The sequence below is a fragment of the Balaenoptera ricei genome, chromosome 5, assembly GCF_028023285.1.
Source record: "Balaenoptera ricei isolate mBalRic1 chromosome 5, mBalRic1.hap2, whole genome shotgun sequence".
In the NCBI taxonomy this organism is placed as follows: Eukaryota; Metazoa; Chordata; class Mammalia; order Artiodactyla; family Balaenopteridae; genus Balaenoptera; species Balaenoptera ricei.
The window spans coordinates 44,648,446-44,672,767 of NC_082643.1; the positions used below are offsets into that span (position 1 = coordinate 44,648,446).

The window sequence follows — 24,322 nt, forward strand, 5'->3', positions numbered from 1 at the left end:
CGGTGGTCCATTTGTTACAGTCAGTGAGCCTACACTGACTCACCATTTTCGCCCGGAGTAGTTTATCTTAAGGTTCCCTCTTGGTGTCAGACACTCTGTGAATTTTGACAAATGTATAATAATGACCTTTCCCCTATTGGCTTTCATTCTTTTTAAGAAACTATTTACACTTGCAAAGTAAAACATCACCTCTATTTTAAAATTTAAAATAAGCAAAAATGCAAATCTCAAAGTGGATAATTATATGACTGAACAACTACTATAAAACAAGAGGATGTTACCTAGCAAGAACTCATCTCAACGAGTGTGTTCTGTGCTCATAAGATGGGTGTTCTTACTTAACATGAGTACAAATTTGATAGAGCTTTTCACTCAGTGCTCAGCGTGAAAGTGCTGTCTTCAGGGTAGAATGAGCACAATTCTGTTGGATTCCCTCTGCAGAGGTTCATATTCTGCCCATGGTCACACAAAAGGTAATGGTATCTGGGTTCAGGTCTTTGCATTAAAACACTAGTTGGCTGTCTGATTGCTTACTAACCAACTTTGTACAGAGTAAGAAATATAATAATTGTCTTGTCAGGGATCATACAGAGTTGCCTGTTAATCTGGAACTGTGCTCAAACCCAGAATTTGAGTAGCTGATGATTTTCCTAGATGTTGGAGACGGTATCTGATTCATAACAATGGTGCTCACCCTACAGTTGTTAGGGTGGAAGAGGTCTTGAGCTGCCGCCAAGCTCCCTTAACTTTTACTGTGAAGGGGACTGCTGTGGGTGTGTAATTCCTGCATGGCTCCACCTGATGGCTAGTAGGTGTCACTGCAGTCTTCACAGGAACAGGACGGCTCAGAAGAGGGTCAGTCTTCTGGTTCTCCGGTCTGATGACTCAAAGATTTTCATAGCCAGCAGCAGTCTGGAGATGGCAGGGTTCAAAGACTGGATCCAGTGACTTTTGGCATAGTTAGGGCATCCAGACTATCAAAAGCATAACTTGTTTTAAGTGGGTAATGTTTGGTTGTAGCTTATTATTAGAAGAATTGAAAATAATTTCCATCGAATGAGATAACTTTGGTTTTCTGTTGCTGTCTGAATAAATGTGTAACTAATTAAAGTCTCTGCTCCTTCTCCCTGGTGTAGCTTCTCAGCCAGCCCAGCAGTATTCCTTCGGAACAGGGGGGTCAGCAGCGTATCGACCTCAGCAGCCTGTTGCGCCCCCTGCTTCAAACGCTTACCCTAACACCCCGTACATATCTTCCGCTTCGTCCTATTCCGGGCAGTCTCAGCTGTACACAGCACAGCACCAGGCCTCTCCACCTACCTCCAGCCCCACCGCCTCGTTCCCTCCTCCCCCTCCCTCTGGCGCGTCCTTCCAGCTCGGCGGACCAGGAGCTCCCCCGTCATCTTCAGCGTATGTGCTGCCTCCTGGAGCAACAGGTACACTGCCTGCTGCCGGCGAGCTGCCTGCATCCCAAAGAACAGGTCTGCGCTTGAAAGGGACTTGGTTTGCCTCCCTCTTTTATTTTTTCCTGATCACGTGGGTGCATGGAGGCGAATTATTTCTAACTATAAACTGGGCAAGGTGAGGTATGGATTTAATTGTATAACAAATTCTAAAACTATTTCTAAAAGTGTGATTTTCCCATAGTGAACTTTAGTTGCTAAATGAGAAAAGCTTTAGAGCTTTAAAAGGGTAAGAGTATATAATCTGCCATTGAATTTAAAATAAGCGGTAAGAAATTAGTTGGCCAGATAAGTGGTGGTTGGAACTAGATTTAATTGACACTAATTTCTTTGCCAGAGTAAAACGATGCTCTGTGTTCTTCCTGGATTTTCAGTTTTTAAAATTATTTGTGCCTTAAATTCATTCATAGAGATTAAATAATATAGGGTCTTAATGAGGCTGTACAAATTTTGTAATTATGTTTGTTTGTAAAGGTGAGCAAGGATCTCGACGTGTATTGAAAGGAAAAAAGTGAAAGAATGCAACTCTGACAGAATCTCTAAGACAGCAGAAAGTATACAGTAGTGCAAGGATTCTCTCCATTAGGACAATTCTACCCTCACAAACATTTTGGAAATTTCTAGGCATTTTTGTTGTTGACAGTGTAGTTTTGCCTGAAATTTTCTAATTAAAAGCATAATTTAAAATTATTTTTATAGTAAATACACATTTTATAGATTCTTTTTATCTTTCATGTTACAATTAAAGCATTATATTAATTTTTTATGAGTAGGTAATATTATCTGATTTTCATGTTAGGATTGTAAAAGGGGCCTCAGAAGTATGTATTACAAAAAGAGATCAATGAATCGGGGCAAGAACCACTAACATAGCAAAGAATTCAGACTTCGGAATCAGACTTCCTGTGTTTGTATCACAGCTTCACTCCTTTCTAGTTATGTGACCTTGAATAAGTTACTTAACTTTTAAGCCTCAGTTTCCTCATAATAGTAATAGTGTGTACGCATAAGCTTAGGAAGAGATTGAAAACATTTGGGGACGGTGACTGCAAAGTTAGCCGTGATGACACCTCGCCCAGAATTAGAGCTCTGGGCCTTTTCCTTTTGTCCCTGGTTTAATGTATACTTGTTACTAAGGGTATTTGAAAATAGTTTCCCTTTCAGATTATAATTGATGGTTTTTTTTTGTTTGTTTGTTTGTTTTTTATAATTGATGGTTTTAAACGAGAGGGGCAAAACAGAAGTGAGTCTTGCTTTCTAATACTGAAGTTGTTCCTGGAAGGCCAGTATATGTTTTTCTCTTTTTATCTGCTAAGCAGTAGCTTTAATAACTGAAAACACTGGTCATATAATAGGATTTATTGAGGAAGTATTTTTTTTCTTGGAAGTCTTATGGATCCAGAATTATACACATATCTCCTTCTCTCTTCTTTGATATATAATATTAAAGTCCAAAGTACCAAAAATCATACACACAATATGTATCAGCATTTACTGCACAAATAAAATTTGTATAATTTTCAATACAGATATTTCAATAGGTTGATATTTAGAGAGGAGTGTTCATTCAATTGTAGAGTTCAAAAAATTACCTTTTGAAACCTGGATGAGCGAAAACAGTATATATTCTGAATAGTTGGGTAATAGCTTGAGTGAAAGATGGATTCAAGTAAATCCCCACATAGGAAAGTGGTGCAGGGAAGTAGGAAAGTGAATTATCATTTATTGAACATACATTGGACATGTACCAGCACTGCCGTATATTTTCTTATTTCTCATAACCATGAGAAATAGGAATAATTATTTTTTTAAAAATTGCCATGAGGAAGCTTGAGTTTCCTAGGGTTGTGTATAATGTTTTCATGATTGCACGGTGATAGTCTCCAAGCTGAGATACAACTGAGATACCCAGGTCTCTCAGTCTTCAGAGCCCATGTTCATTCTTCTTTACCAGATAGTCTAGTCCTGATGAAAGCAGTAGAAATAGCTATCAGTGTTGGAATTACAGAAACATTTAGCATCACTATTTTAAGCATTTGCTACTTCATCATCTAAGCTAAATATTTGCATGGGTATTTTTTTCCTCCTTAAGCTAAAGGGCATTTGGCCTTATAATAAAGTCTTTGCTTATGTACAAAGTAACAATGTTCTAACCTGGCTGAGAAGCAGAGTAACTAATAGGAAGATGAAGCCATACATTTTGCAATACTCAGCATGCACTAAGCTAGCTGCTTTGTTACCTCTTGCATGTTAGTAGTCCCTGTATTTTAATTAACAGTTAGAGCTTTACCTTATTTTATTTTTTGATTTCCTAAAAAGTTTGCTTAGGTTATACAGATAACTGTGACTAAAAGTTTTATCTTTGTTCTAATAGGTCTTAGATTATTATATCATGGTTTTCTACGGGACTTGGAAATTCCACTTGTCCGGTGGATTCTTCTTGATAGACACTAGGATTTTCAAGCCCTGTAACTATTAGTGAACCACAAAATTATGTGTGCACTGCTCAGAGAAACTCATGCTGCAATCATCAAAACATTCATTCAGTAAATTCTTAATGAGAACCTGCTCAGTCTATAATCAGAATTATTCTCGGCACAGGTAAGAAGGCAGAAAAGTACAGTACATTTCTATTTCTAGTGAACAGCACATAGCTTTGTTGTAAGTTGGAACATAAAATTTGTATTTGGGCCAACTTTTGGAAGACATTAAATGTCAGGGCAAGAAATTTATACTTCATACAGTAAGAAGAAAATTTCTAGTGGAGGAGTTTGAACTACTGAGAGGCATGGTCAAAGTGGTACTTTAGGGAAGTTAACCTGGAGATGGTTCTGCAAAACAGATTGTGGGCAGCATGGCAGAATCAGAGGCAAGGAAAACAGGCTGTCTCCAAGTTCAAGGTATAAAGTGCTAACAGCCTAAGTTAGTATAGTGCGACATGTTTCAGTGGTGGCAGCACAAAAAGCAGGAGGTTTTCCTAGCTTTACTGTGCAGGATAAGTAAGCTACTGCTTGTACCCCCCCACCTTTCTTTTTTGTCCCTGGTTTAATGTACACTTGTTACTAAGGGAGAGCACTTTCAAATGTGAAGGCCCAAGAAGTTTACTTAGAAAACTTTTCTGATAAAATGTCAAGCTCTCATGAAGCTGTTTTTGAGTAAACAGTATTAAAAAATGGAAAATTTAATTTGGGTATATATATATATGTATATATATATAGTCTTGTGCTCCTTCACATAGAAGAGTCTTGAAGGGGCATAATATTGAATATTTTCGTGAAACAGTGGGCTGAAAAAAAATTTTTTTTAATTTTCATAAACATTCCGTAGTCAAATTATAGTACCTGGTTTTTAACCCTTTAAACAAAGGAAAGGATCATGATAGCCTTCCTAATTTTTCTTTGGATAAATCTGTTTTATCTCGTGTCATTGGAAAATGACCTTAAGGATTCATTCTCTCTAAATTTAAATTTTTAACTTTGTGGTGCCTTTTAAAAAATGTGACGTGCGAGGCTAACGGCGAAGGGGGAGGTGTATGATTAACAAGGATGCTCTGTCCTCTGCGTCTCAAATGATCTTTTAGCCAAAAGTCTCCATACCATTGGCACTAATATCCTTCTGTGAATCCACTGAGAGTATCTTAGCCAGTGCCTACATCCTACCATTATGCAAGAACACCTTGAGAAGGTTCCCATAGAGAAGTGAGATTCAAGTAAGGATGGTAGCAACTCCACTTCTGTATGTGAGACCAAGCGCTTCTCTCTTCCTTCCCTAAAAACCATGTGGAGGACTAATCCCTACACTAAGGTGGATAAGGGTCTCCAGAATCCAGTGACATGCCATATTCAGTTTTTAAGTTAATTTTCCCTTGATTTTTAGTAATTTTTTACTGTAGGATTTTGAAAGACCTCAAATAGTATAGAGAATAAAATTAAAATTATCTGTAATTCTGCCACCCATATATAACCACTAATAATTTAGGTGTATTTATTCCCTTCGTACGCATATATGCACACATATATGTATGTATGCATATATTAAAGTTCTTTTAATGTAGAATATACATAACATAGAATTTACCATTTTAATCATTTTTAAGTGACATCAAGTGCATTTACATTATTGTACAGTCATCACCACTAACTACAGAACTTTTTTGTCATCCCATACTGAAATTATGTAGCCATTAAACACCCCCACCCCCCCGTTTTCCCCAGCCCCTGGTAACCACCGTTCTACTTTGTCTCTATGTATGTATTCTAGGTACCTCATATAAGTAGTCATACAGTTTTTTCTTCTTGTAACTGGCTGTTTCACTGTCTTTAAGATTCATCCATATTATAGCATGTAATCAGAATTTCGTTTTTAAAGCTGAGTAATTGTCCACTCTATGTATATACCACATTTTGTTTATCCATTAACCCACACATGGGCATTTTGGCTGTCGTGAATAATGCTGCTATGAACATGAGTATACAAATATCTGTTCAAGTCCCTGGTTTCAGTTCTTTTGGGTATATACCCAGAAATGGAATTACTGGATCAAATAGTAATTCAGTGTTTAATTTTTTGAGGTGGTGGCACTATTTTACATTTTCACCAACAATGCGTAAGGGTCCAATTTCTCCACATCCGCACCAACACTTGTTGTTCTCTGTTTTTTTGTTTTTAATTCTTGCCATTCTAATGGGTGTGAAGATAATAGTATCTTATTGTATGCATGCATTTTTAAAGAATCGAGATCATAACTCCCACATACACTCATAATTTACATCTTACTACTTTCCTTAATATTACACCATGAACCATTTTTCAATGTTCTTTAAAGTCATTGTCGTGTTTAAAAAGAGAGTAAGAAAGAGATTTATGCCCATTTTTAAGGTTTTTTGAAAAGGTAAAAAAGATTATCTTCCCTTACTAGTTTTATGAGAGAATTATGTCCAAGACTAGACTGTGCTATCTTTTTTTAAACATATTGACCAAGAGTATCATTTTGCACATCCATAATGAACCCCCATAATACTGTCTCCTGTAGATATTCACGTTCTTCATTTAGTTTGTTTTACCTAGTGTTGCTATTAAAGTGTGTCTCCATAAAGTAGAGGTTAATTTAATTTTTTTTTTTTTTTTTTTTTTTATGGCTGTGTTGGGTCTTCGTTTCTGTGCGAGGGCTTTCTCTAGTTGCGGCAAGTGGGGGCCACTCTTCATCGGGGTGCGAGGGCCTCTCACCATCACGGCCTCTCTTGTTGTGGAGCACAGGCTCCAGACACGCAGGCTCAGCAATTGTGGCTCACGGGCCTAGTTGCTCCGCGGCATGTGGGATCCTCCCAGACCAGGGCTCGAACCCGTGTCCCCTGCATTGGCAGGCAGATTCTCAAGTACTGTGCCACCAGGGAAGCCCTAATTGTGTTTTGAAAAAGTCATATTTAAACAATTTAAAGATATAAAAGCAAAAGTATTGAGGGGTTAGAATCATAGCTAAGATAAAACTGTTAAATTGATCAGAGATTTGAACAAGGATTTTCTGGGCTGAAATAAAACATATTGCTAAATATATTGCATGGTTTGAGGTTAGGAGGGGCCAGTTAGGCATATATTTTGGTGGGAACTTTGATTATTGTACAGTCGTTATTTTCAATTCAAAAGGCAGCCCACCCTCAAGTTACGAAGGATAGCCAACTGGCTATATGTTCCTGTTGAAAATCTTTTTGTTTCTTATTTCATTCAGTTTTACTCGTAACTTTCAATTTAATTTGATTTCATTATAACTTTGGTGTCATTCTACCAAAGGGTCATATGAAATTGTTCCACATACTTTTTTGTGCTGCTAATAGTTGGTGAAATCAGGATACCCACTCAGGCTTTAATATTCAAGGCTAAGATCACTGCCACGAGAGATTAGAGGAAAAACTGGTCTCACCTACTTCTCCCACATTTCATAGGGCTAGAGAGGAGGCATGTTGTTGAGACTGCTCCCTGAAAAAAACGATCAAGGCCAGGGTACCTCCAGTACTTTTAGGTTTTTCACACCGTTGACTCCCCACCGCCCCGCCCCAATGCCAAAATCCAAGGATGCTCAAGTCCTTTATATAATGTGGTGTCGTATTTGCATATAACCTATGCACATATACTTTTATGTCTAGATTGCTAATAATACCCAATACAATGTAAATGCTGGGTAAATACTTGCAGCAAATTCAAGTTTTGCTTTTGGGAACTCTTTGGAGTTTTTTCCTTCCTGAATGTTTTTGATCCTCAGTTGGTTGAATCTGCAGATGTAGAACCTGGGGAGGGACTGTATATTGACCCCCTCAACCCAGAAGCTGAAGTCTGGTGCTAGTGAGTACAGTGAGTAGTTTCAAGTCAGGTCTGTCAGGTCTGTCCTCTGTCATAACACACACACAGTGACTCCCAGAGATTTATTAACTGTAGTGCTGTGAGGTCATATCTTGCATGGGAAGTTAAATTGTAAAGTCATCATTTAAGACAAAAATAAGAAATCACTTAAGAGTCAGTTATCCGTGATCACCCCTTTCTTCAGTTAAGCCCTCACGAAGAAGTTGCCTGTGGTCAGAAGCCATATTGCATGAGAAACATCTATCCTTAGCGCCATACAGAGAAATTCCAAACTGTGGCATTAGTTCTCCCACCTCACAGTTTCTCTGGGGCATGTGCTTCTTGAGTAGAGCTCAAACTGAATTGAACTCACTAGTTAATGCTGTATACTCTCGATTCCTCTCTCCCCGAGTTCAACTATCATAACTCCCACATACTTACGGGATTCCCGTAAGTTGTATGTGCATATGATGTATCCCGTAAGTTGAATTCCCGTAAGTTGTATGTACATATGATGTATCTACACTGCATGCTTTTGATTGGAGACTGGGCCTGGACCAATCCTGAACATCCGACAATTTTGGAATTGCTGTATTAGTTCTCAGCCTTCTTTCCTCTTGTCCACTGCCAGTAACTTCAGTTCTTTTAAGAGAAGTAGTGATTCCTGGAAGATTTGTGCTAAACAGTCTGCAAATCTGTATATTCTTATAGAGAAGACCATATGAGATGGTTACATATTTACTGGGCCTGTTCCCATTTATGCTCATATTCATGGTGTGACCCCAGAAATTACAGTTCCTCCAGAATGCAGATCCTTGGGGCCTCCCAAATCCAGCAGTAAAGTAGCACCTCCTTGTTAAGATCGTCTAACATGCTTATTATCTTTAACAATGTAGTGTTGAAGTCTGCACGACAATGCAGAAATCCTCCCATTTCTCTTTAAAACCCTGCTACTTAAAGAGGATTTGGACCAGCAGCATTGGCATTACCTGGGAGCTGGCTGAAGCAATAGAATCTCAGGCCCTACACTATACCTAGTGAATTAGAATCTGCATTTTTGCAAGATCTTCAACTGATTTGGATTCACAGCTTTAAAAAATACTAAAATGGACACAGTTATAATATGTTAGGAAGTGCTCTCATGAATGAATTAGCTTTGCCCACAAACTGATTACTTTCTTAATTCGATAGAAGCCATTTCACGTGACTTGATTAAAAAGTAAGTTTTATTCCCTTATAAAATAAGTTTCTTCTTTCTTGGGGTTGATGGAGGGAGGAGAAACAATTATAAAATGAGTAGAGTTTACAGTTTGCAGGGCAGAAATAGAGACACAGATGTAGAGAACAAACGTATGGACACCAAGGGGGGAAAGTGGTGGGGGGGGGTGGTGGTGGTGTGATGAACTGGGAGATTGGGATTGACATGTATACACTAATATGTATAAAATGGATAGCTAATAAGAACCTGCTCTATAAAAAAATAAATAAAATTCAAAAATTCAAAAAAAAATGAGTAGAGTTTAGAATATCTTTGATGATAATACTGTTTAAGTGACTTTTACATTTTGTCTACAGAAAATCAGACTATGCAAGACCAGGCATCTATGTTGGAAGGTGAATTAGTTACAAAATATATCTTTGGAAATCTTTGAATCACTGACTATAATTAATGATTGGATATTCACAATTATGCATGTGAACTTTAAAGCCGATAATACCCTAAATCTGATCAGTTCTTAATGGAATCAAATCTTAGAACTGACTGAATGTACATAGTGACACAAATGATCTTGAATCATAAAAGTTGTCTATTTTATATAGACTGAAAGACAAGGCTATACCAAGGTTGTCTTAGATATAAGAAAGATTAGAAGGTGATGGGAGAGATTTGAATGATTAGTCTGTGTATAATGAGAACTTTAAGAATTTGTTAAGCAAATAGCAGCATGTGGTTTAATATTTTGTGATTAGCTCTTGAATGTTTTGAGGCTCATTTGGCGTTCTGTCTCCTAGTCACCTTGTAGAAAATTAATTCTACTTTTAAAATCAAGGCAAATGAGTGCATGCTGGTTAGGAGAAGATCTTGTTTTTAAAAAATTTCTATGACATTATGTTCTTTGGTTTGTTAAGCAATTTTGTTGTGATTTAATATCGTAGATATCAATAAAACAAGCAAAAGTAAAATACTGAAAGAATGTTTATTGAAAGAAGAAGAATTTTTTCTTTTACATATACACATACACAAAACTTAATAAGACGTAAAATGATTATATTTCGATTTAGTAATTATCTTATCTCTGGCATGTTTTATTCCATTTTTCTTTAAAGATACAGGCATTCAATAAAGATGTTTTAAAAAAATTTTTTTAAAGATACAGGCATTAAGTGCCTTAATATGAGTTCTACTACTCATATTCATTTCTCACTTTGAGATGACAGGTTTTGGGAGATTTGAGGGGGGAGGAAATTTCCTAAAGGTGACAGTAGTTTAATTTTATATTTGCTGCCAGCCTGGAAATTTTTTTTTTGGGGGGGGGGTATTAAAAAAAAAAATCTTACCACAGATATGTGAATGCCTTTTTCTACTTTATAGGTTGTTCTTAACGCAAAGGTGATAAAAACATACTGGTGTTGCGTAGTTGGGCTCTGTTTTTTTAACAGTGTTTCTACCATGTGGATGATTTGGGTATGCTGAATTGCTCTCTGGGGAAATAGGAGATTGCCACTTTTATTCTTTTTTTGTGTGTTGAATATATCAGAAACCTTTTTTTTTTAGCAGACTCAGGTGATTTATTTTGTCTTTCTTAGGAGAGAATTGTTTGAAGGTTGTATACCAATATAGACATAAAAGCTTCACTATCCTTAAATTTAGTACAACTCTTTCACTTTAAAAGGAAATAATGTCAAGACATGCTGCTTTCTAAGCCAAGGCCCTGTGATTATTAGAGGGAATGAGTTTGAGAGTCCAGGGCTACTAGTGATCCCAGCAGCTCAGCTGGTAAAACTTCTGTGACAGTTATCTCAGGGTGAAAGTAAAATTTGAAGGTATTATATGATGGACACAATTTAGTTTTCTTCTTTTCAGGATTCTAAAGGAAAATGCCCTCTATTATCTGTTATAGGTTCTCAGAATGGTTGGAATGATCCTCCAGCTTTGAACAGAGTACCGAAGAAGAAGAAGGTACTAGAAAAAGATGTCTATTCAGTTGCCTACAGGTGTCCTGTCAATCATGTAGCCACCTGAAGCACACCACACTTCACTGTTCCTTTAAAGGCAAAGCTGACTGACTGATATACTTAATATGTGTATTTCAACTTACATCTTCTAATCCATGAAGGGAAGGAAAGAAAGTACAAAATAGTATGGTGGTATGAATTAAACCCTTTTTAAAAAACAAGATGTAAATTCCCAGCAGATCTTTGCCAAAGAGTAGGAAACAAAATTTCATGCTTCTCAAATGGTTTTTTTTTAGGAGTTACTTTGGTTTTGGGTTCTAACAGTAATCATGAATTTGTAATTATATTTTGGACTATTTTTGTCTATCACATACAATATGAAAAGAAAGAGCCTTGTAGCTGAGCATCATTTAGATGTTAATAACTGTTGAGAGCTGTTAGAACATAACTTAAGATTCTTCTTTCCTTCTTTTACCCCAAGCCTTTTTTTTTTTTTTTTTTTACTTCTAGTGATTTCTGTCCCCCAAGTATAGTAATGAGAGGCCAGAATATAAAATTGGGAGATACTAAATGATGAAACCGCCCCCCCAAAATTAGGTCAATGATAATCAGAAATTTAATCTACTACTTTGAGTGTGATTGATCATTAAGTAGGTATCACTTAATGATCTAGGAAAAAGGTATTATATCTGATCACGTAACACACACAAACACATATTTGGCATATCTGATCCCAGTATGGCTAGATATAATTCTCCAGACTTTGACATCCTCTTTCAAAAACACCATGGTTTTGGCCCATTATGGGATAAGTGTGGAAGGTAAAGGGGAAACAAAGGTCCAGGTTTGAGCTCCCAGCCCTCTTAGCTAGATTAGCTTTACTTTTATGTTTTTCTCTAGAATTCTGCATAAAATTTCATTTTAAAAAGTATTCTACTGTTATTAAAAAAATTTTTTTAACCATGGAATAGTCTAACTCCCTTATTTATTTTTTTAAATTTTTTTATTGAAGTATAGTTGATTTACAGTGTTATTTACTGCTGAACAGCAAAGTGATTCAGTTATACATGTATGTGTGTATACATTCTTTTTTAAATATGTTCTTTTCCATTATGGTTTATCATAGGATATAGAATATAGTTCTCTCTGCTGTACAGTAGGACCTTGTTGTTTATCCATTCTATACATAAAAGGTTACATCTGCTAACCCCACCCTCCCATTCCAACTCTCCCCCAACCCCCTTGGCAACCACCAGTCTGTTCTCTATGTCCCTGATTCTGTTTCTGTTTCATAGATAGGTTCATCTGTGTCATATTTTAGATTCCACATATAAGGGATACCATATGGTATTTGTCTTTCTCTTTCTGACTTACTTCACTTAGTGTGATAATCTCTAGGTCCATCCATGTTGCTACAAATGGCTAACTCCTTTATTTAAAACTGAGGAGATGTTGTCATCATACCGTTGTTTTCCATACTCTTGGTGCCTTTTATTTCTTTTTAAAGATGCCTGAGAACTTTACGCCTCCTGTTCCCATCACATCACCAATCATGAACCCCTTGGGTGACCCCCAGTCACAGATGCTGCAGCAACAGCCTTCAGCTCCAGGACCACTATCAAGCCAAGCTTCCTTCCCGCAGCCACACCTTCCAGGTGGCCAGCCCTTCCACGGCATACAACAATCCCTCAGTCAACCAGGGGTGCCTCCGTCTTTTTCAAAGCCCAATATTGAAGGTGCCCCTGGGGCTCCTATTGGAAATACCATGCAGGTAACAGTAAATCTGTGGAAGTGGGAGATGGCTCTATTTCGGTATGTTTTCTTAACGTTTTAACTTTTATGGTTATACCTTTATTATTACCTCAATTTGATTTCAATTTAGACAACTTAAAAATAATACCTTTTTTTAAAGCTTGTTCATGTATGTGTATTATTTTTCAATGACAAGGCCATATACAAACTTTCTAGAAGGAGCTTATGTATTTACTAGTATATGTTAACAGTAACTTGGCAATTACAGTATTTCATTTGATCTAATCAGTAGCCACAATTTAAGATCAGTTGAATCCATATTTGCATCCAATGTTGCTAGGCAGAAGCTGTTTCCAAAGGTTTTTTCCTTTAAAATAGAAAATGAAAATGTAATGAGTTATATATTTTCTTGTGTATGTGTAAGAGCTAATAATATAGCCATATCTTTAGATGGAGATGTAAATTTGTGCTTGCTTTTCACATACAAACAGCTAGTTGGCAGGGCTCTAGATGATGAAAAATCTATCATATTTCCATATAACTGACTTAGACATACAAAGAGAAACATTTTGATCTATTCATGAAAAGTAAAGAGGTTGGGTCACAGCTCAACATAAGATGAAATCAATTCCTGCCCAAGTATAAAACTAGCTCTTCTGTGTGTTACTGTCTTTGACTCTCTGAAGTCAAACTTGTAAAGATTATATCTCTACCACAAGACTATGTTTTGCGGTTAAGAGATTTCTGCCTAAGGGACTTCTAAACATTGACAGTTGCATTATAAAAACAAGTGTTTTGATGGAGATGGGAGGACCCTCTTCTTTCCACGAGAATATATAAAATTACAAAGATGCACTGTTAATTTTTTATAATTACACGTCTGTGGTGTTTGTGAAGCCATCCACTTTTGTTTAGAGCTGGGTGCTCATGCTGTGCTCATCTGGGCCAGAACCCCAGTTACCGCTGAAAGGGAGAGCTGCACGGATGCGTGTGTTCAGCCAGGCCCTAGTGTCCAGCTTCCTCTCCACCTGGATGTCTCTGGGGCACCTCACACTTAACATATCCAGAATCTAACTCATCGTCTTCCTCCCAAACCTAGTCGTCTTTTGGTGTTTCCTGTTTCAGCTAATGGCACCATAACCCTTCCTATTTAATCCAGCCAAAAACCTGGGCATCATCTTTATATTCTTTTTCCTTTAACCTGTTTTTCAGAGCTATCCCCGAGTCTTGTTGATATTACTTTAAAATCTCTCTCAAATCCCTTCTCTAGTCCCTTTTCCAGTCTAGTCCGTGCTACCTTCGTCTCCAGTCTTAAGCAGTGCAGGAGTCTCTAGTTGGTCTGCCAGCATCTACTTTGACCCATCTCTTATCTGGTCTTATCTCCTCATTGCTTAAAACCTTACAGCTTCCCATTGTTCTCAGGATAAAGACCAAAGTATTTCACATTGTCTGGAATCTCTCAGCTCACACTCCTCCTTGCTCGCTCTCTCTGCTCCAGCTACAGTGACCCCCTTTCAGTCCCTTGTATCATGATCCTGCCTGTGTACACGTTCTTCTGTCTGGAATGCATTTCCTCCCCCATTTAACTGGTTAACTCCTACTTACCCTTCTGATATAACTTCCTTAAAGAGCCTTCCCCTCAGTTAAATCCCAATTATGTTGTCTGTTGGTTCCAGTGATGTTAACTTAATCACAGTTGCTATTTTACATACATTTATGACATTTTTAAACTTTCTCTTCCATCAGCCTGTAAACTCCCTGAGGGATGAGATCATTTCCGTATTGGCTCACCAATACCTAGCCAATGCCTAATACATAATTGCCTAATGTTTTCTATGAATGAACTAATCAGTCAAAACTTTAAACACTTACACATTCCTTCTTTGTTTTCCCATCTGTACATTCAGTAAGATCATGGTCTCTTCTATCCTCACCTTTGGTGTAATCTTGCAGTTTGATAATAGCCCAGCTAACACCCTCCAAGAGTAAACCAAAGAATAGAAGAACGTCAGGATAAACAAAAATGAGCCAACAAGCAAAGCAAGCAGCCACTCCAACCAGCCAACTTTGTAAATGTCTTGTTCTTTTTATTTCCTACTGGCACAGGTCTCCTTCCCATCAGTTATATAAAATAGTGATCAACGTATGTTCCATAATTAATCAAATACTTTATATCCAATCCTATTTTTGAATAGAAGCTGTAGAAAGAGTACCTGTATATCTTCTACTGAATATCTGATTTTCATGTTTGCTTATCCCAAGTGATTTCACATGTTAATTTTTCATTTGATTTTGAATAGCCTATCTACAAGGTCGTTGGTTTCTCTTTATCACAGATTCAGGGCTTTGTGTATAGGTAACTTCTGGTCATTTCTAGTCATTTTATGGTATTATTTATTCCAGCATGTGCAGTCTTTGCCAACAGAAAAAATTACCAAGAAACCTATTCCAGATGAACACCTCATTCTAAAGACCACATTTGAGGATCTTATTCAGCGCTGCCTCTCTTCAGCCACAGATCCTGTATGTATTTTTTATTTTGCTTAATTAAAAGAATCCCTTATGGAGGGCTTCTATAATGATTGCTTAAAGTCTTACAAGATGTATTTTGAAAGTTTATGCAAAAGTAGTAAAGCTAGCACTTATATATAGTTTGCTGTACATATAAAAACACATTCAACTGCTTTTTACATATAACTTTAATCTTTAAAACAACCTCATGGTAGGTAGGTTTGTCATATTTATTTACAGAGGAGGAAATTAAGGCAAAAAGCAGTTACGTAATAATTAAGGCAGAGCCAGCATTCGAACCTAGTCTGGCTCCAGAATTCATGCTTTCCACCACTATGCTGCACTGAGTCTCATCGGCAAACCTTATGCCTAGCACAAAAATACAACAGAACGGTGAAACTCAGATTTGGGGTTTCTTTCTGAGCTTACATCAAAGCTTTTAAAAGTAGATAGACAGTCTTTAACTTCGCAAAGACCTTAAAAATACTTCAGTGCTTTAGATATTGGAGTCATATTCATAGTCAAAGTAACTGATTTTACTCAGTTTATTAGAGGATGACTGTATTGGCAACAATAAAAGTTCCACAAAGCCAGTTTTGTTTTAGATGAAATTTCACTTTCTGCCAACAAACATTGAATATGTTTATTTAGTCACTGGCCGGTTGTCTGCTTGAAAAACAGCTTCTGGAATTTGTTGTTTCATCAAACACTGAGTATTAATGTGTGCAGCCTTCTGCCCGTCTTTTGGAAAGCAATTCCCTGCACTGCAAGTGTCAGGAAAGCAGAGGCAGGGGAAAGGTAACATAAACCTTAGCGCCTGGCATTCTGGGAGCGATGGGAAGACGAAGCTAGGAACAGAGAACAGGTGAGGCTGTTAAACAGGAAAGTGTACAGTGTCTCCTAGGCGGGCAGGTCCTCATCATACAAAATGGAGGAATCCTAATAAAAATGTGGGAAAGCTCCAGTCTTCCTTCAGGCATGAGTTAATGTAAATAGAGGTTGGGAGGACACCTCGTACATGGCCTAGCTTAATAAATTTTCGTTGAGCTTCACCTCCTCTAGGTCACCCTATCACCTTCCTTCTGGTTACCCAGGACCTCTGGGCAGAAGAGAAAGACAAACTGTTCCTGTCACTAGTTGGGGAGGAAGTTCAAATACCGCCCAGGACTCCTGCTGGTAGCTAGGTGGGATTAACTTTGAACCCTCCACAAAAGTCCATCTTAATCAATACTTGACATCATTTTTATAGTATGGCTTTATTCTTATTTCCACTTCAGTTATGTCCAAACAGCACAACGTAATTTTGCAGCACAGCTTAGTTTGTAAGGTTATCCTCGATGGCGTCACCTCTTCCGCACTCCTCTTCTGACACACTGACATTCCCTCCTCAAACATACCAAGCACGTGTCAGCATCAGAGACTTTGTACCTGTGGCTCCTTCTGCCTGGAACTCTTCCCCACAGAGCTGCATAGCTCTTGCTCACTTGTTCCTGGTGTCTGCTCAGATGTCCCATTAGCCGTCAGGACTTTCTTACCACGTCATACTGCCAACACTGCTGACCCCCTTACCCCGTTAACTTTTCTTCATGGCACTCACCACCATCTGACATACAATATATTGTTTATTTAGTACCTTTCCCCACCCAATAGAATATGAGATCCATGAGACACAACACTGTCCCAGCATGGCGCGTGGTAGTCACTCAGTAAATATTGAAAAGCAGTGTCACTTTTAAGGCTGTTGCATAATGTAGATATGAAGTTAATCACAGTATAATTTTAAACCTTTACTTTTAGGATAGTTTTCTCTCACTATACTTACAGTACTAGGATGAGGGTAGGAGGACTCCTTAATTTAAGAACTCATTTTAACACTTCCCTCTTAATAATCTTAAGCCACCGAAAGATAATTTTCTCCTTTTTTTGGTGTTTTAAAGGCCCAGAATAAGACAGGATTAAATGTACCAAATGTGACTGAGTGTATAAGTAGTACTTTGAGATTCCACAGTTCACCTGTATGTTTGCCTTCTAGCGCCCATAATGTTCATTTTATTTAATTTACAGTAACTGTTAGACATTCCTTTCTGTAGTACACTGACGCCTTGCTGCCTCCAGGTGGCCCTTCGTGTTGCCTGTGCACACAGAGTAGATGGGCACTCACTCACCTCACGTGAGCTGCAGTCCCTGTGAAATCAGCCAGTGCTCCACTTTGCACCCTAGGAGGAAGGCTCTCACTTTCTTGCCCTCCCTGCCTTAATAGATTACTGATCTCTGTTCTAATAATCTGTTCAAGTTCCTTGGTCCTAGCTATCTCCATTTCTTTATAAAATGAAGCTGTCCAACATCATGACTGTAAGGTTTAGTGAAATGATGTAAGGCAAGATCTTGGGATAAAAGTTACTGTTCATACATAACATACCTGTTTTTTCTCTCCTGCAGCAAACCAAGAGGAAGCTAGATGATGCCAGCAAACGTTTGGAGTTTCTGTATGATAAACTTAGGGAACAGACAGTAAGTTTGTGGGGAAAAGAAGGATTTATGATAATCATTTATTCCTGGTTGCTAGTAAAATAAGTGTCTCATCAGCACTTGCATGTAATATATAGTATGCTTGGGGGCAAAATGATCGTGACAGTTCATAGAATGGGCTTTTCTCTGTCTAAATTTCAGTCACCGGGGATAAGGGGCTAGGGCTGTGTGTGTGTGTGTGTGTGTGTGTGTGTGTGTGTGTGTGTGAGAGAGAGAGAGAGAGAGAGAGAGAGAGAGACAGAGAGATTAGGAGGGAGAGAGAATTTTTAACCTTTTTTATGACAAAGAGCAGATTTACAAACTGGCCTGTACTGGTCCTACGGTAACTGGCCTTCTACTCATTTTTATATGTCCCTTGAATTAAGAAATCAGGGAGTGGGCAGATACTCTGTTTTCCAGAGACCAAATGTGTAATCTCTTTCATAGTCTAAGACTCTGATCCTTTTCTTTTAGAATAGCTATTGCACAAAGGCAAAGCCAAAGGTAGCCACAAATTGAGCAGATCAATGTGTATAACTATGAAGATGGTTGGCAGTAAGGAGTAAATGCCCTGTGTGTTCTGTTCTCTTGTCCCTCCCAACCTCTCCATTCCTTTCTAGAATTGTTTTGTTTCATTATTGAAAGCACTAGGAGAGAAAAAAAAGAATTGGGACTTTTTCACATTTTTGCATTTTAGCATTTCTCTTCCCTATTCCCCATTCCCCATATCAATGCCATCAGCTAAAAATAACCATTTGTCTCCTGAGAACCAAACCAGAGAAAGTTGATATAACAATGGAAGTGGCGTGGCCCATGGACTGATCCAAAATAAAGTCTTCTCTGAAAAGTATGGACATGTATGCCAAGTAATGACATGGGGGGAAAAAAAAAAACTAGAGGTCTTATGATTTTAAGAGATGACAGGATTATGAAAAGCAGTTAAGAACTGGCAAATTGAGTACATGATGAGGACTGTTGCCCTCCTAATGGCAGTGGACCAGAAGTGCAAGGTTTCTATTGTCCACAAGGTTTTAGAGTAAATTGGGCCCCTACTTTGAGATGTCATGATTAAGAATCGTGAAACTCCTTCATGTACATAGGAAAAATTTTTAAAGGTGTGAGACAGTTATCTAACATAATTTAGTTATTTAAAATATTTAAGTTATCTAAAATAAAATAATAAGAAAGCTCTTAAGTGGAGAGAGACATTAACATTTCAACTTGGGGAAGGAAATCTGGCTTTTCTGTAAGAAAATACCTGGCTTATCATACGTGTATAATTCGTAAATAATTCCTGACATAAATCATTTTGTCATGGTTCTATTTTATAACTTAAGTGTTGGTTGTTCCGAGATTCTTTCTAGAAATGCTCACCAGTTTATACATTTTTAAAATAATGTTTATTTCAAGCTCCTCTTAAATATCAGGGTTTAATGTTTATAGAGGGTCTCATGGAAAATTCTTCCTTAATTTAATTCTCTCTCTCAATTCCACCTTTATTTCAGCTTTCACCAACAATCATCAATGGTTTACACAACATCGCAAGGAGCATTGAGACTCGAAACTACTCAGAAGGATTGACCATCCATACGCACATAGTTAGCACCAGCAACTTCAGTGAGACCTCTGCTTTTATGCCAGTTCTCAAAGTTGTTCTCACCCAGGCCAATAAGCTGGGTGTCTAAAGGATGGCTTCACTCTCAGCCACTATTGCCGTTTTTCCAAAGAAACATGTTTTAAAAAACGATAAGATGTGGACCAGTCCTCCTTAGCATGTTTCCATAGCAGCCAGTCAAGAACATTTACATAGTTTCTGCAGATATACTCACCTTAGACCTGCTCAAAACCCTGGTGCTTTCTTTTGTTTTAATCTTTTATTGCCTGTGATGATTTTCCTATTCTGCAAATAATGTATTTCCTGGATTACACATAGTATGCTTTCCTGAAGTATTCTGATAAAATATGGTTTTTGAAACCTCAGGTTTACCTTTTGGAGAAGGAGCCTTTGGTTATGTGTAAAGCAGAGCTGAAACTAAATTTCTTTCATGTCCTCCCTACTTCCTCCGTGTCAATCAGATTAAAGTGTGTAATCCTATTTATGTGTCTGTAGTCTTTTTTTTAAACAGCTACTCACAGTTTAGTTTAATCTCTATTTTTTGTGGCTTTGGCTTCACTTTGGTCCTGAACAAATAACTAAATCTAGAGGCTGCTACATAGATGTTAGCAAATATTACTGAAAAGTGGGATCACTAGTTTTAAGTATCTATAGGAAAAGATTGAGCATTTTCATTCTGTAGGATGCATTGAACTTTTTTCTATTAATAAATGTTTTCAATATTCTGTTTGAGTTTTAAGATGGAATTGTCTCCATTTTATATTGAGAAACTTATTCATCCATTTTTTAAAAGTTACTTATTTTTCTGAGGTTTAAGTTCAGAAAGAAAGCTTTAACTTCTGTCAGCCTCCTGAATCGACATATTTTCAGACAGTATTTTCGTCAAATGATTTTATTGTAATCTGTCTTAAGAACAGTGTGGTAAACAAAAGATAATGGTCCCCATAGAATCTTGAGGAGAATTAGATACTAATAATTTTCGTTGTTTAAGCAATTTTACCTAAGTGAGTTGGAAAACTAGAAGATAAAAAGTGTGACTACTGTGAAGACAGGTGCTGTTTCAAGGACTAAGTGCAGTTCATCAGGCATTTTGCAGCCTAAGTGACACAGTTTGCAAGACCCTCTTAATTTCCTTTGCTGGGATACCCTGCTCACCAGATAAAACCCCTGTTTTAAAAAGAAAAATAGGGACTTCCCTGGTGGTGCAGGGGTTAAGAATCCGCCTGCCAAGGCAGGGGACACAGGTTTGAGCCGTGGTCCGTGAAGATCCCACGTGCTGTGGAGCAACTAAGCCTGTGCGCCCCAATTACTGAGCCTGTGCTCTAGAGCCCACGAGCTGCAACTACTGAAACCACGTGCCACAACTACTGAAGCCCGAGTGCCTAGAGCCTGTGCTCCGCAACAAGAAAAGCCACCGCAATGAGAAGCCTGCGTACTGCAACAAAGACTAACCCCCACTGGACTCAACTAGAGAAAGCCCACACACACCAATGAAGACCCAATGCAGCCAAAAAAAAAAAAGACATTAAAAAATAAAAATAGTTTTATAACTAAAAAAGGAGAACCTTGATAACATGTATGAGCATTGGAGACTCACGAGTGGGGTGATATATCAGCTCCCTGGGAGTTTGGTGGTCTGAGTCGGTCCTACGACTCACTGAAGTGGCGACTTGACCTTCTGGACCTGACCCTCGACTGTGGTGTCAGCCCAAGACCCCATCTGAACAGCAGGCTGGCCTCTAGTAATATTTTTGATGTATTGCCCTTATAGGTAGGATTTGTGTTATGGCTGCATGATTACCTTGATGTGACAATGGCATAACTGGCAGCGTTTTACAAAAAAAACATTCCAAAAGATGAGAAACAGGAATAGGTGGCAGTGGAGCCCTGACCAACCCCAAAGATTTTACAAGTATGAGTATAAACAAACGATTTGCCACTCACATCTGAGCAGCTGTTACAAGTGGATGGAGGTAAGAAGACTTGGACCCAAAATAGAGTTTAGTCTTGCAGTATGAAGATAACAGGAGAATATGGGAAGAGAGCTGTTTTCCTGAAGAAAAGCGAACAAGGAAAGGGGTGCGAGGGAAACTGGTAGGTGGGGCTGGGCGTTGGCTGGGAGACATAGCAGATCCCTGGGACGTGCTTTCTCACACTTCACCTGCTCCTCTCCTCCACTCTGCACATGACCTTTTGGGCTGGATGGGATGGATGTACCTTAGGCCCCGTCTGAGAAGCTTTATGTGTGTGGGCTGCACGGCTGATGGAGGTGCTGGTTCATTCGAATAGTGTGGCAGCAGGAGAAAGTTGGGAACAACCGCTCTGCATCTGACTGTTGAGAGCCCAACAAGCCTGTATATTCCTTTGGATTCAGAAAATTCCCGTGTATGCTGGAGGACGGAAAGATGCAGTAGGATTCCTGGCAACCAGATGTACTCTATTTAACACCTGCCTGAAAGATAAAGGGAGGGATGGTGATCGGTTAACACTTTTCTGATAACCGCTTGTCTCCTGAACCAGATTTGTGTTCACCTAAGAACGACTGCAAGGCCATCTGTTGACTGCTCAGCCATGGTGGAGACTTCATTTGGAATGGACATCTACAAATGCACACATACATATATACGTATGCACCCCTCTTTGTCGTTCAACTGCTGCGGTGGCAGCATTCCCAAATGTCACCCCTGACAAATCTATCAGGGTGTTCATCAGATGCTGAAGAAGTCACAGGCAGGTAGCATCTCCAAGTATTCAGTGAAGAAGGACTGCCTATGCACAGAAGCTCTTAACTGTTTCCTCTAACAGATAAATGCTCCAAATCTTTTAACCAAACTAAATTACAAAGAAAAAGTGCTCAAATTAGCTTTATAGTTCCACTTTTCCTGGCACACTGGTTTTACATACATTTCTGTAGCATCTGCTCTGCTCAGGGCTTTGGTGACCATACCATTCACTCAGGCTCATGTTGAGTAGTGCACCTACGAGCTGATTGGGGTCAGACTGTGCCACTCCTAAATTTCCAGCTGTTTGCTTTCTCTCCCCTCTGGGAGATACGGAATGTGTTGGTTTTAGGGTGTTGGGACAGACCTTGAAAAACCTAATAAAATCAAACAAAAGGAAACAGACTTTGGTTTAACCGTGGTGCATGTTTTTTACACTCTGGATTAATGTTTCCAGAGACCTGCTAAAGTATTTATTTAGCAAACAATGTTAGTCACCTAGTATAACTTTGTATAAACATCATTACTCAGTAATGTCTGAGATCATTTTTTTAGTGGAGCTGCACACCCTGTTGATTTTTTTTAGTCCATTTCTTTTTTTTTTAATAGATGTATTTATTTTTGGCTGCGTTGGGTCTTCGTTGCTGTGCGCGGGCTTTCTCTAGTTGCAGCGAGCAGGGGTTGTTGCTCTTCGTTGTGGTGCACAGGCTTCTCATTGCAGTGGCTTCTCGTTGCAGAGCATGGGCTCTAGGCATGCGGGCTTCAGTAGTTGTGGCACACGGGCTCAGTAGTTGTGGCTCAGTAGTTGTGGTGCATGGGCTTAGTTGCTCTGTGGCATGTGGGATCTTCGCGGACCAGGGCTCAAACCGGTGTCCCCTGCATTGGCAGGTGGATTCTTTTTTTTTTTTTAATAGATCTTTATTGGAGTATAATTGTTTAACAATACTGTGTTAGTTTCTGTTGCACAACAAAGAGAATCAGCCATATACATACACATGTCCCCATATACCCTCCCTCTTGAGCCTCCATCCCATCCTCCCTATCCCACCCCTCTAGGTCATCGCAAAGCACCAAGCCCATCTGCCTGTGCTATGCGGCTGCTTCTCACCAGCCAACTCTTTTACATTTGGTAGTGTATATATGTCGATGCTACTCTCAGTTTGCTCCAGCTTCGCCCTCCCACCCCATGTCAAGTCCATTTTCTGTGTCTGCCTTTTTATTCCTGCCCTGCAACTAGGTTCATCAGTACCTTTTTTTTTTTTGGATTCCATATATATGTGTTACCATACAGTATTTGTTTTTCTCTTTCTGACTTCACTCTGTATGACAGACTCTAGGTCCACCCACCTCACTACAAATAACTCAATTTTGTTTCTTTTTATGGCTGAGTAATATTCCATTGTATATATGTGCCACATCTTCTTTATCCATTCATCTGTCAATGGACACTTAGGTTGCTTCCACGTCCTGGCTGTTGTAAATAGTGCTGCAGTGAACATTGGGGTACATGTCTCTTTTTGAATTATGGTTTTCTCAGGGTATATGCCCAGTAGTGGGATTGCTGGGTTGTATGGTAGTTCTATTTTTAGTTTTTAAGGAACCTCCATACTGTTCTCCATAGTGGCTGTATCAATTTACATTCCCACCAACAGTGCAAGAGGGTTCCCTTTTCTCCACACCCCCTCCAGCATTTATTGTTTCTAGATTTTTTGATAATGGCCATTCTGACCAGTGTGAGGTGATACCTTATGGTAGTTTTGATTTGCATTTCTCTAAGAATTAGTGATGTTGAGCATCTTTTCATGTGCCTCTTGGCCATCTGTATGTCTTCCTTGGAGAAATGTCTATTTAGGTCTTCCACCCATTTTTTAACTGGATTGTTTGGCTTTTTTTGATATTGAGCTCCATGAGCTGTTTGTATATTTTGGAGATTAATCCTGTCTGTTGTTTCATTTGCAAATATTTTCTCCCATTCTGAGGGTTGTTTTTTTGTCTTGTCTATGGTTTCCTTTGCTGTGCAAAAGTTTTTAAGTTTAATTAAGTCAACTGTACTCCAATGTAAAATAAAAATTAAAAAAAAAAAGAATATCTACGTGTAAAAGAAAAAGCTACTAGAGAGCCCACTCTATCCCAGTTGCTATAATTACATCTTCACGAGGGACAGTGAAGCAGAACACGGATCTGAGAGTCAAAGAGCTGGGTTCTAGTGTCTTCTCTGCCACTTACTGTTGGTCAAACCACCCCAT

General features: G+C 38.6%; 1 protein-coding gene across 1 annotated transcript; it reads left to right on the forward strand.

The window, feature by feature from the left end:
- The first annotated feature begins 1,362 nt into the window (after positions 1 to 1,362).
- On the forward strand, positions 1,363 to 19,836 carry LOC132366410 (protein transport protein Sec31A-like). Its single transcript, XM_059923987.1, has 7 exons — positions 1,363 to 1,433; positions 9,369 to 9,407; positions 10,916 to 10,974; positions 12,478 to 12,741; positions 15,126 to 15,245; positions 17,673 to 17,744; positions 19,247 to 19,836. Exons 2-7 carry the CDS (start codon positions 9,380 to 9,382, stop codon positions 19,424 to 19,426), a joined length of 723 nt encoding a protein of 240 aa, XP_059779970.1. The 5' UTR covers positions 1,363 to 1,433; positions 9,369 to 9,379; the 3' UTR covers positions 19,427 to 19,836.
- Positions 19,837 to 24,322: the final 4,486 nt, after the last annotated feature.

What these genes read in the sequence shown, in the direction of transcription:
- LOC132366410 (XM_059923987.1), top strand. Translation starts at nt 9,380, where the DNA reads ATGCAAGACCAGGCATCTATGTTGGAAG. An exon ending in TCTCTTCAGCCACAGATCCT is followed by an intron (nt 15,246 to 17,672) that starts GTATGTATTTTT and finishes TCTCTCCTGCAG; the next exon opens with CAAACCAAGAGGAAGCTAGA. An exon ending in ATAAACTTAGGGAACAGACA is followed by an intron (nt 17,745 to 19,246) that starts GTAAGTTTGTGG and finishes CCTTTATTTCAG; the next exon opens with CTTTCACCAACAATCATCAA.